The sequence below is a fragment of the Schistocerca serialis genome, chromosome 1 (genome assembly GCF_023864345.2).
Source record: "Schistocerca serialis cubense isolate TAMUIC-IGC-003099 chromosome 1, iqSchSeri2.2, whole genome shotgun sequence".
NCBI classification, from domain to species: domain Eukaryota; kingdom Metazoa; phylum Arthropoda; class Insecta; order Orthoptera; family Acrididae; genus Schistocerca; species Schistocerca serialis.
Window position 1 is genome coordinate 767394847 of NC_064638.1, and position 13863 is coordinate 767408709.

The following is a 13863-nucleotide window of genomic DNA, read 5'->3' on the forward strand; positions in this document are numbered from 1 at the left end:
TGCTGTATAACTACCTAGTGATAACTACCTTAAAATGGGAAAGATCAATATGTAAAAATAATAATGGAAATAACCTTCACAACTTACTGCCTGTCTCTAGAGCAGCAGCTTTCTTCTCCTATAATTTGCAATTTAAATACAAGTTTCAAGTCAGGTGGCAGTGAAGAAATTAAAAGTATCAGGGATAAGTATGAAGATAACAGCATTCTGTGATGTGTATAATAAGTCAGAAAGAGATCTCAGTTCTAACAGTTTTAAATAATTATTTTAAAAAGCTCATTTGGATTGTACTAACAATTCCACAAAGTGCATCTATTATTTCTATCTCTGAAGTTTTATTAATTGCTATTAATTATGTTGCAGCTGGGTGGTACGAATGATTTAAATGCAGCAAGAAAACACTGTATGCACATGCTAGTGATTCAAAAATTACTTTAAAGCCATGCTACACAAAGATAACTATGACTCTACTGAAGATTAAATGGATCATGTAGCTAGGCAAATGGATGATAGATGGCACAAGGAAATTCTTCGCAAGATTTCATGAGAGAAGAAAAAATTGAGATGACAACCCAATGGAAGATGGATAGATGACATTAAAGAACATGCATCATCATCATCATCATCATCATCATCATCGTCATCATCAACCACAAAGACAAATGCACTTCTAGACACTTAATTTAAAACTTTTGAGCATGACAGTAAGCTTGCATGCCTCTTATACATAACGAAAAGTAGTCAAGTTCTAACTTACCGCTGTTGGCTGGGGGGCTAGTGTATGTTTGCTCATTACGATAGTGGTGGTCTTGAGATCCGATTTTGGTCCTCCAGGTGATTTTGGTGCTATCATTTCTGTTGGGCTTGATGGCTTGCTAACAAGCAGTCCTGCTGCTCTCACAACATCCAGAACCTGAAATGAGAATTTTTTAATGTAATGTTAGAAAAATTCCCGCTTGTTTCAAGTGAGTGGATAGGCACAAAGATGTGCACTTCTCATTCCATATTTTGGTTTCACCAGATTCAACAGTACTACCAGCAGTACACATAACCATTAATTTGGGTGGTTATATTGTGAGTTAGTTGGAAAGAGGCATGATTTTCTGTACAGAATTTGTGGAAAAAATTTTACTTGTCTTTCCAATAATTTCCAAAACAAATGACTAACCCCAAATGTGAAACCCAAAACAAATTTGCACTGCTGTTGGTCCAAAATAAATAAATCTTTTTGTAAGTCACTGAAATATTGCATTTACAGAACCATCTCCACTTCAGTCAGATGGCAAGGAAGAGATTGTAAATTTACACACATCTTTTGTTTTCTGTAAGCATCATACAGAGAGGTAATCAAAGCATGCAAGCCAGCCAGCCAGCCAGCCAGCATGCCTGCCCACCCTCCTTCCCTGTAAACCTTTTCCCTTCTTTCTAAATTTATTTGTTGACAGTTGACTGAGCACGTCTGATAGCAAGAAGAAGGTGGTTTGTTACATTTATGTGGTTTTGTTTCCAGCTTTGTCTATAGGTAAAGTTGGCTCTTTTCTTATATCTGTTGTACTAAAAGAAGTAACACTTGCTGCTGTGTTTTATTAAGTCATGAAGGCTCTCTGCAGTTAACATACATTCTGTAATAAGTAACTGAAGGAACACAGTGTCATTTACAGTAGTCTATATCTAAGGACCTTCTGACTTCAGAAGATGAGGAGGATCTTTCGTCAACTGAGCAGATAACATTAAGCGCAGAGGAAAGAGCTCCATTGAAGTAGGCACGGCTAAAATCCCTTGAACACATGAGCCTACCAAAGTATATTAATTTTGTAAGAGACATTTTATTGAAGCTAAAAAATCCATTATTTTCAAGACAAAAATGTCCATACTAAATGACAGGTGTTCATTACAGACATTTGTTGAGAATTTACAGGATATTTCCTGCTATCAGGCTTGCTACAGCACTGAGGTGACAGAAGTCATGGGATACCTCCTAATATCTTGTTGGACCTTTTTTTTTGCTTGGTGTAGTGCAGCAAATGGATGTGGCATGGAGTCAACAAGTTGTTGGGAGTACCCTGAAGAAGCCTCTACAGTTATCTCTAATTGCAAAAGTGTTGCTGGTGCAGGATTATGTGCAAAAATTGACCTCTCGATTATGTCATAAAAGTCTTCACTGGGGTTTGTGTCGGGCAATCTGGGTGACCAAACATTCACTAGAACTGCCCAGAACGTTCTTCACACACACAATGCAAACAACTGTGGCCAGGTGACATGGAACACTGTCATCCATAAAAAGTCCGTCATTGCTTAGGAACATGAAATCCATGAATGGCAGCAAATGGTCTCGAAGTAGCCAAACATAACCATTTCCAGTCAATGATAAGTACAGTCAGACTAGACAACCCAGTGCATTCCATATCAATACAGCCCACACCATTCTGGAGTCACCACCAGCTTGCACTGTGTGTTGTTACCAAATTAGGTCCACGGCTTCATGGGGTCTGCACAACAGATGAACCCTACCATGTGCTCTTACCAACATAAATCTGGACTCATATGAACAGGCCACAATTTTCCAGTCATCTAGGGTCCAATCAATATGGTCATGAGCCCAGGAGAGGTGGTGCAGGCAATGTCATGCTGTTAATAAAGGCACTATCATCAGCTGTCTGCTGCCACAGCCCACTTACATCAAATTTTGCCACACTGTCCTAATGGTTTGGGATCCTTACCAGGTGGGATTGACTGAGGACATTGAAAGGATGCAAAAAAGGCAGCTCGTTTTGTATTATCACGTAATAGGGGAGAGTGTGTGGCAGATACGATACGCGAGTTGCGATGGAAGTTATTAAAGCAAAGACGTTTTTTGTCGCGGCGAGATCTATTTACGAAATTTCAGTCACCAACTTTCTCTTCCGAATGCGAAAATATTTTCTTTTGTTGAGCCCAACCTACATAGGTAGGAATGATCATCAAAATAAAATAAGAGAAATCAGAGCTCGAACAGAAAGGTTTAGGTGTTCGTTTTTCCCGCGCGCTGTTCAGGAGTGGAATGGTAGGGAGATAGTATGATTGTGGTTCGATGAACACTCTGCCAAGCACTTAAATGTGAATTGCAGAGTAATCATGTAGATGTAGATGGTTATGTTTCTCATTGATTTCTACAGTCATTTCATGCAGTGTTGCTTGTATGTTAACACTAATAACTCTACACAAACACTGTTGCTCTCGGTCATTAAGTGAATGCCATTGTCCACTGAGCTGTCTGTAGTTAGCAGTAATGCTTGAAAGTTGGTGTTCTCAGCACACACTTCACATTGTTGATCTCGGACTACTGAATTTCCTAACAGTATCCAAAACGGAATGGCCCACGCATCAAGCTCCAACTACCATTCCGCACGCAAATCTTAATTTCCATCATGTGACCATAATCATTTGGGAAACATCTTCACATGAATCACCTGAGAACAAATGACAGTTCCGCCAATGCACTGCCCTTTTATACCTTGTGTATGCAATATTACCACCATCTGTATATGTGCAATCACTATCCCATGACTTGTGTCATCTCATTGTAAACAGGTTAAGGAGCAAAAGTTGTGAGTTAGGATAAAATTAGCAAGGTGTATAAGGAATGAAGTAGAGGGATGGGGCCTGAAGGACAGATATAGTGGTGAGACCATGAACATGATGGATGTTAGTGAATAGGGAAATGGCGTCAACAGTGACGAGTATGGATCGAGGAAGTAATGGGGTTGGAATGGTGGAGAGTTGTTTAAGGAAGTGGTTGGTATCTTTGATGTGGGAGGTGGGATTATGGGCAATTGGTTGGAGGTGTTGGTCAATGAGGGCCAAAATTCTGGCAGTGGGTGCACGGGGCATCATAGGAATGAGGCGGAAATGGATTTGTGGGACAGGTTCTGAGAAGGGCCTAAGGCTTCAACTCGCATCCTGTTTATGGGCCATCTAGAGAAAAACTTCCCAACCTTCAAAAACTCCCAACCCCTCCTAGTCTGGCTCAGGTTCATTGAAGATACTTCTTCGTCTGAACACTGGGCAAAGGTACCCTACCTTCATTCCTTCACAACCTCAACACCTCTCCCACCCACTTCATCTGGTGCTCCTCCATCCAGTGTGCCATTTTCCTCGACACAGACCATCCCATCTCTGAATGCTCAATCCACACTTCTGTCCACATTAAATCCACCAACCACTAACAGTATCTAAATTTCGACAGTTGTCACCCCTTACTTACACAGACACACAGACACACAGACACACACACACACACACACACACACACACACACACACACACAAAACTTTCCTATACAACCTGGCCAGTTGGGGAGAGCATATCTGCAGTGCAGTGACAAGAACACTCTTGCCCAGTATCCTGAGGATCTCATCACAGACACGCACTACCCCCTGACCCAGTCCGCAAACAGACCTCCAACATCATTTCCCCTCACATGTCCAATCCGCATACCACCCCCAAGAGCTAGCTACAAAGTAGTGCCCCCTTCGTCACCCAGTACCACTGCATACTGGAATAACTGTATCACATCTTTCGTCATTGTTCTGATTACATATTAGCATGCCATGAAATGAAAGACATCCTACCCAACAAGATCGTCCCCCCCCCCCCCCCCCCCCCGCCACAAAGTAGTGTTCTGTCGCCCACCCACAATCTTCGCATCATTGTAGTCCATCCTAGTCCACTCCCAATCCACCCATTCAGCACTTCCTATTCCAGTCCTGTCATATCCTTATACAACTCCATTAGAGACTGGACCACCTATGAAAGCAGCTACATCAAATACCAATTCTGTTGCAATCACTGCAAGTTTTTAATATTGGTGTGACAACCAACCAGCTCTCCATCTGTATGAAGGGCCACTGCCAAATTATGGCCAAGACCAAAGTAGTTCACCCTTTGGCACACATACAGCTGAATGTACCATGGTTGATTTCAATGGTTGCTTCACTACCCAAGCCGTCTGGATCTTCCCCTCCATCACCAGCTTTTCTGAACTGCACAGATGGGAGTTATCCTTACAACACATTCTCCACTGCTGAAATTATCACGGCCTCTACCAATAGTAATCTACTGTCCCCACAGCCTCCACCCTAAAGTTTCCACCCTCTGTCCTATCACCACATTCCCTATTCTCATCTCCCACCCTCTCTGTGTGCTGCCCTCTGCCAAATTTCCCACCTGTCTTTCCCCTTCTCCCCCCCCCCCCCCCAAATTCCCTGCCCCACAGCCTCATGACACTGTGACTGTTGGCAACCTAGTCCCTTCATTCTCCATCAAACAGTACTCTTCTCTCTTCTCCCCCCTCACCTGTACCCTACTATACCTTCCTCTGTCTTGCCACCTCCACATTGCTACTACCATTTTAAGTGACAGTTGCATTCCAGTAAAAGCTGCCAGATAACAGTCATGTGTGTGTGAGGTGTGCTTGCTTGCTTGCTGTGTGTGTGTGTGTGTGTGTGTGTGTGTGTGTGTGTGTGTTTTGAATTCTGAAAGGCTTCAACTGAAAACTGAAATATTTCTAAAATTCCCTTTTCACTGTGGCTGTCTGCAACACAATATCTCCTCTGTGTAGTGAGAAGCAATGTATCCTTTCCATCTTACTGTTATGAGAATGAATAACAGGCACTATGTTAGCTTCTTTCCACACATGGTATTAGCATGTGATGAAAAGTGAAGATGGATGAAAAGGGAGGAAACAGTGAATAGTACTAGTAATATCTATTTGTCAATAAACCAGTTCAACAGATTTTAAAAATTGTATATTTTCCAGCACAATCACATAGAACTCCCACAAGAAATTACTGCTTTCAACATTCACTGGCATTTCAAAAAATTCTGACATCTCTAGCGCAACAACAATGTCTTTCTTTTCCCCCCACAATTCAGTCCTGTTGCTCTATATGTTCGTGCATCTAATATTCAATGATGGTTATTCATTTTGCGGCAACAAATGTCATTTCCTTATGCTTTCAAACTTGGTTTCACCAAATAGTTGTAACACCAAGAGACCATTACTAACTTATGTAGGAAATTTCTTGTCACCTTTTGAGTTTATGTAGTATCTAACTACATAAAATCAAATGCAGCAACTGTTATGCTAAAAAAATTTCATTCTGTTTTACTAATGGTAATCTATTGTAACATTTGAACGGGAAAAATTATCAATGATGGCAGATAGCCCTTTATTTTCAGTGTAGAAGTGACATTTGATTCACCAAGATACACTACCACTCATTAATTTCAATACAATATTTATAACACAAATCAAACGTTATTTCTCACAAAATATATTAACTTCCACAAATGTAATAAAATCACAATCATTATACTTTACTTTCATCAAAGTATCCTCCTTTGGATTTAATGACTGCCTCACAAACTCAAGGCATGCAGTCCATAAATTTTTGTAGGTATCGTGAATCTATATGATTCCACTCATCCTTAACAACATTCCAGAGATGTTCCTTGCTGTATATATTAACTTCCGTGATATGTCAGTCCACTCAATCCCAGACCATTTCAATAGCCTTACAATCAGGGCTTTGGGACAGCCATACCATATAATTTAGTACTTTCTGTTTTTCCTTTGATGTAATGCAGTTCATACAGCATGCTGACCAATGTTTGGTGTCATTATCCTGTTGTAAGGTGAACCCTTTCCCTATTAAGCACAATCCACATCGTATTGTACGATACTGAAGTATGCGATGGTACTCCTCCTGATCTTTACATCCTTCCATTTTCACAATGTTGCCAGCTCTATCTCTGGCAAAACATCCCCAAACCATAATAGAACCTCCACTGTAAGCAGAACACACTGCTGGGCTACCCTTTCCCCTACAAATCATTGAACAAATATTCTCCTTCTGGTTCCAAAAATCTCGAACTTCGATTCATCAGTGAGTAACACCTTCGTCCAATCTTCCGATGTCCAATTATGATGTTTTCTAGCCCATTCAAGTGTCTCCTGATTATTTATGGACCTTAGAAGGGTTTTCTTCCTGTGACACACCCTTTCAAGCTGATTTCAGTCAGTCTCCTTTTTACAGTTGGAACAGAGATTGTTGGTGTGTTCATATCTACCAATTATGCACAAATTTGGAGCGCTGTTTTGAATCTATTTCTCTTACTGGTAATTCTGCTATATTTATCATCACTTAATTGTTTTACGAGGTTCACCTGGTCGTGGTATGTCCTTATTGGTACCTGTTGTCTTTTGGTGCTTAAAGGTGTATTGCACTCCCCCTATAGACACACTATACAATTTGGCGAACAGATAAAGCTGCTTGGCTAAGTGCTACAACTGCAGCATGTTTTTTCTCTGGATATCTCTATTCATGGAGCCATACTAGTGATGTGCACACTCCAGTGTCATGCAGGAACTGACATGCAGGAACCACATGTTATGTATCGTAGCAATGCTTGCCGTTCGCTGCGGACATCACATCGCTACAGGGAACAACACAGGTGCACCAAATGCAACGTCCGGCAGTAAATAGGCATACCAGATAGGTATATAATGTTTATGTACACAACCTTGTTTGTTGGATACTATTGTATCTCGATGATCACAAACAAAAATCATTACGTGTACAACTGTTGTACTATTCCTTTGCTTCCTCAACTGTACCCACAGTATTAGACCTTATCTACAGATAACTAGATGTCATTTATTGTATGTACTGAAATTAATGAGCAGTAGTCAAAGTGTATCTTGTTTAAATTGATCACTCTTCCAACATACAATAAAGACTACCAAAGCTCCAAAACTGTCGAGAAATACACAATACTTGGGATATGTAAAATCTGTGTATGAGAAGACAGGGGTAACAACATGTATTGTTAAAGGATACTAACAGATGCTGAAGACACAAGTACTTGTAAGGAAGTCACTGACAAATGTAGTAGTTTCAAAACTGAAAATTAATTGAAATGTGGATAATGAACTGCACATAATTGACTAAACAATTTAAAATGAGAACACAGTGAAAGCTTGCCAACTTTCTTATTAGAAAGCTAATGGAATATGGTTCAGAAACCCGGAACAGATTTTCAATATTCCAGGGGAATGTTCAATTATAATAATAAGAACCTTTTCTGGTGTAGATTTCTCCCGCACATCATCCATTGAAACGACGGCATCATTGCTGTGGAGAAGAGCCAGCTCTTTCTCCTTTCTTTCCTGTTCTTCTCGTTCCCACTCCACCAGCTCCTGCTTCATTTCTTGTTCCTGCAATAACACTGATCCTTTGTACAAATTTTCAAAACTTTCATTATATTAGCACTATTCAATTCAAACGGCCTGCAAAATTTTGGGAATTTACCAATCAAAGTACCTCTACAATAAATAATTAGAGATAAAAGTAGTGAGTAAACTTGATACATCATCCTAAAACAATAACCACAAACTCGTTATGTAATTGTTTTAGCCATCCCTGCATTTGTCTAAACCCATTATTGGATACTACAAAAACTTAAATTTGAATGGCTGGATGGAGATATGAATCCTCATCCTTTCAAATACGAGTTCAGTGTCCTATTACGAAATTTAACACAGCCTCAACACCTTTCCTAACCCATTTCGTCTGATCCTTGTGATGAAGCCTCTCCAGTGACTGCACAAAAAGTTCTGTCTGTATGAAGCTCACCAACCATCAACAGTACCTTCACTTTAATTGTTGCTATCCCTTTCACACTAAAAAAGTCTCTCTCATATAGTCTGGCCAGCCCTGGTGGCCCATTTCCAATGTGTAGCAATTCCTTGCCCAGCATGTTGGATCTTTCTAAAGACTTCACAAACAGGCATTACCCTTCAAACATAGGCTGCCAATGGATATCCCACAACATATCCACGTATATGCCTAATTTTCCAACTACCTCCAAGAACCAGCTTTAAAGGAGCAATCACCCTTTCCCATGAGCATCCAATATCACCCTTGTCTTCATTAACAACCTTTTCTAGGGCTTCAAATACTTCTCATCAATCCAGAAATGAAGAACAGTCTCTGCCACAATTTTTCTCATTTATCCCAATATTGAAGTGTGGTGCCCACATAATGCATTATAAATCCTTTTCCATCATTCTGCCGCCCCTGTTCCCATCTCCTTGCACAAGAGGCAGGACACGCTGCTGAACACAATGTTCTGAAATTCAATGGCTGCTTCACTACCTGTACCATATGGGCAGCCCCCCCCCCCAAAAAAAAAAAAATAAATAAATAAATAAATAAATAAATAAAAAGCTTCTCCGAATTATGTAGATGAAAACTGAACTGTTCTCTTTACACCACCTTCTTTGGTCCAGCAATCCTCCTAGCTAGAATCTCTGCTTGGGCCTCTCCCTCCCCTCCCACCACTACCACGGCCATTTCAAAACTTCATTTATTCTATGAATAAAGACATTAGCCAATATCTTAGTAATGTTTTCATTCTTGTTTGTGCGTGTATCAAACACGCAGTGCCTCAACTGTGTAGTGAGTTGCTCCTTTACTCCATCCAATGCGTGTTATAACCACAATTTTCCATTACCAAGATTATAAACAATGTTACTGCAGCTTAAGCTATTTAAGTTTAATTCACAAACTATTATCTGTATTTTTCATTGCAACATCATGTCATCCTAGCTTGCATCTTACATAATACTACTATAAGGTTTCATTTTATGTACTAACAAGTCCAATAATTTCAAAATGTTTTTCCACTATTACATGCCTTGGTAAAATTTAGAACTGAACAATGATATCCTGTACACAGCACAAAATTTTCTTTTATTTAAGAACACAGAGGAAGGCATAACACAATCAACACTACCACCAGTGGTAGTAGTTGCAGCATGGCAGCAATTTCATTATGAATTACATTTACTCTGGAATATAGATCATTCAAAATGAAGGATATAACCCAGAAAAAGAAGCAATGATACAGCTCAAAAATTAACCAACTGTATCATCAATTTGAATAAAAATGAGAGAAAGACACATGGACAGCAATGTACCTTACGTATTGTTGCTGAATCATCATCGTCTCTGTCGAGGCTTGACACACTGTGTGAAACTGACTTTGAATCCCTTGTGAGCTTGCCTTCTGCAAGAAGCCTATCAACTTCTGCTTTATCATAACCTACAACAAAAGGCAGGTCAAAATTAACAACAAATGACAGGTCAAAACTAATTTGTATTACAAAATGAAATAATGATCATGAGGAAATTCCTTTTAATGCTAAGAAAGTTAATTTTACTTTCTTCACTATTCTGTGATTAACAATATAGGGTCGTTTCCAGAAAGGACAAAGAATTTGTTATGCACTAAAGGTAAAACAAAAACTCAGCATTCAGCATTACCCATACGAAAATGAGAAAGTCTCAAAACACATTGATGGAAAGGGGGGAGGGGGGGGGGGGGGGGGGGGGGGGAGACAAAGACGCATGAAGGAGTTGTGCGACATATAAAAATTTTGTGCCAGACATTTATCAGTGGTGCTAGTAGTGTCACTATGAGGATGCAAATCAGATTCCCTTTAAATACATTTTGTAAAGGTTGTGAGCATTATCTGTCTTTGGAGATTGGACTTGGCAAGTTGATGTTTGATGTTAGTCAAGAACGCCTTTCGGACATTATCAACACCTCACTCTAAATGAGGTTGTGTTATAGGGCCACGAGAAGCTGGCTCCCCCATCTTTGATATATCTACATCTACATCTACATTTATACTCCGCAAGCCACCCAACGGTGTGGGGCGGAGGGCACTTTACGTGCCACTGTCATTACCTCCCTTTTCTGTTCCAGTCGCGTACGGTTCGCGGGAAGAACGACTGTCTGAAAGCCTCCGTGCGCGCTCGAATCTCTCTAATTTTACATTCGTGATCTCCTCGGGAAGTAGGGGGAAGCAATATATTCGATAGCTCACCCACAAACGCACCCTCTTGAAACCTTGCGAGCAAGCTACACCGCGATGCAGAGCGCCTCTCTTGCAGAGTCTGCCACTTGAGTTTGCTAAACATCTCCGTAATGCTATCACGCTTACCAAATAACCCTGTGATGAAATGCACCGCTCTTCTTTGGATCTCTCTATCTCCTCCATCAACCCGATCTGGTACGGATCCCACACTGATGAGCAATACTCAAGTATAGGTCGAACGAGTGTTTCGTAAGCCACCTCCTTTGTTGATGGACTACATTTTCTAAGGACTCTCCCAATGAATCTCAACCTGGCACCCGCCTTACCAACAATTAATTTTATATGATCATTCCACTTCAAATCGTTCCGCACGCATACTCCCAGATATTTTTCAGAAGTAACTGCTACCAGTGTTTGTTCCGCTATCATATAATCATACAATAAAGGATCCTTCTTTCTATGTATTCGTAATACATTACATTTGTCTATGTTAAGGGTCAGTTGCCACTCCCTGCACCAAGTGCCTATCCGCTGCAGATCTTCCTGCATTTCGCTACAATTTTCTAATGCTGCAACTTCTATGTATACTACAGCATCATCCGCGAAAAGCCGCATGGAACTTCCGACACTATCTACTAGGTCATTTATATATATTGTGAAAAGCTATGGTCCCATAACACTCCCCTGTGGCACGTCTGTAGACGTCTCTCCATTGATAACAACATGCTGTGTTCTGTTTGCTAAAAATTCTTCAATCCAGCCACACAGCTGGTCTGATATTCCGTCGGCTCTTACTTTGTTTATCAGGCGACAGTGCAGAACTGTATCGAACGCCTTCCGGAAGTCAAGGAAAATAGCATCTACCTGGGAGCCTGTATCTAATATTTTCAGGGGTCTCATAAAGCGAGTTGGGTCTCGCACAATCGCTGTTTCCGGAATCCATGTTGATTCCTACAGAGTAGATTCTGGGTTTCCAAAAACAACATGATACTCGAGCAAAAAACATGTTCTAAAATTCTACAACAGATCGACGTCAGAGATATAGGTCTATAGTTTTGTGCATCTGCTCGACGACCCTTCTTGAAGACTGGGACTACCCGTGCTCTTTTCCAATCATTTGGAACCTTCCGTTCCTCTAGAGACTTGCAGTACATGGCTGTTAGAAGTAGGGCAAGTTCTTTCGCGTACTCTGTGTAGAATCGAATTGGTATCCCGTCAGGTCCAGTGGACTTTCCTCTGTTGAGTGATTCCACTTGCTTTTCTATTCCTTGGACACTTATTTTGATGTCAGCCATTTTTTCGTTTGTGCGAGGATTTAGAGAAGGAACTGTAGTGCGGTCTTCCTCTGTGAAACAGATTTGGAAAAAGGTGTTTAGTATTTCAGCTTTATGTGTGTCATCCTCTGTTTCAATGCCATCATCATCCCAGAGTGTCTGGATATGCTGTTTCGAGCCACTTACTGATTTAATGTAAGACCAGAACTTTCTAGGATTTTCTGTCAAGTCGGTACATAGAATTTTACTTTCGAATTCAATGAACGCTTCATGCATAGCCCTCCTTACACTAACTTTGACATCGTTTAGCTTCTGTTGTCTGAGAGGTTTTGGCTGTGTGTAAACTTGCAGTGAAGCTCTCTCTGCTTTCGCAGTAGTTTCCTAACTTTAATGTTGAACCACGGGGGGGTTTTCCCGTCCCTCACAGTTTTACATGCAGGGCTGTAGCCTCTGAACATGACTGCTGGCAGCAGTGATCACGAGAATGGATGGTCACATGAAGACTGGGCTACAGGCAGCCGCACTGCACTATCGAGAGGGAAAATCATTATGTTCGGCATATGGCTCTGCTACAACATACTGCACCTGCAGCAGCAATATGAGCAGCAGTTGGCACCACAGTGACACAACAAACTGTTACAAATCAGTTCCTTCAAGGACAGCTCCAAGCCTGACACCCTGTAGAGTGCATTCCACCAACCCCAAACCTTTGCCAGTTGTGACTTCCGTGGTGTTAAGTGAGAGCTCTTTCAAGGGCAGGGTGGTGGTCTTTCTGATGAAAGCTGGACCTATCTTGGGGCCATTGATAGTTATGTGTTGGTTAGGAGGAGGCCATTTGCAGGCCTACAGCCAGCCTCTCTGCATGCTAGAAACACTGGACCTACACCTGGAATTATGGTCTATGGTGCACCTTTGTGTGACAACAGAAGCATTCTCATCATTATCCAACTGCAAATTTATACATTAAGCTGGTGATTCAATCTCTTGTGCTGCCATTCATGAACAGCATTCCATGGCGTGTTTTCCAACAAGATAATGCTAGTCCACATACCGCTGATGCAACCCAACAGGCTCTGAAAAGTGTTGACATGCTGCCTTGGTCTGCTCAATCATCAGGTCTTTTTTTTTTTTTTTTTTTTTGTGGCGCACAACTTCAACGGCATTAGTGCCCAGACTACGTTAGGAATGCACCACGAGTCACAAGTTTAAAACAGCAACGAAACGGAAAACACGATAAAAGACAGACTGACAGGCATAGGATTAAAAAAAACAGCATAATCAAATGTCCTTAGAGAGGGTTGTCAAGTTGATAAAATGAAGAACACGAGCAGCTGCTCATGGGTCATCCGCTAAAATGGCATCTAGAGTACATGGCAGGCCAAGATCAAGACGCAGTGTGTTAAAATCCGGACAGGACGTTAAAATGTGGCGGACCGTCAGCAATTGCCCACATGGGCAGAACGGCGCCGGCGCAGCCGTCAGCAGATGGCGATGGCTGAACCGGCAGTGTCCAATTCGTAACCGGGCCAAAACTACCTCCTCCCGCCAAGAAGGGCGTGAGGAGGACGTCCAAGCCACGGGAAGAGGTTTCAAGGCCCGAAGTTTGTTGTCTGTAAGTGCAGCCCAATCGGCATGCCACAGCAATAAAATGCGCCGACAAATGAC

General features: G+C 41.3%; 1 protein-coding gene across 9 annotated transcripts in view; it reads right to left on the minus strand.

Moving 5' to 3' along the window:
* Positions 1-13863, minus strand: part of LOC126482432 (protein lap4) — a 567659-nt gene that overhangs the window by 102663 nt on the left and 451133 nt on the right. For all 9 annotated transcript variants that reach the window (XM_050106531.1, XM_050106532.1, XM_050106537.1 and 6 more), the window contains 3 exons: positions 10022-10146; positions 8120-8257; positions 758-913 (listed from right to left, as the gene is read on the minus strand). In XM_050106531.1, the coding sequence (XP_049962488.1) occupies positions 758-913; positions 8120-8257; positions 10022-10146 (419 nt within the window). The remainder of the gene's footprint in view (positions 1-757; positions 914-8119; positions 8258-10021; positions 10147-13863) is intronic.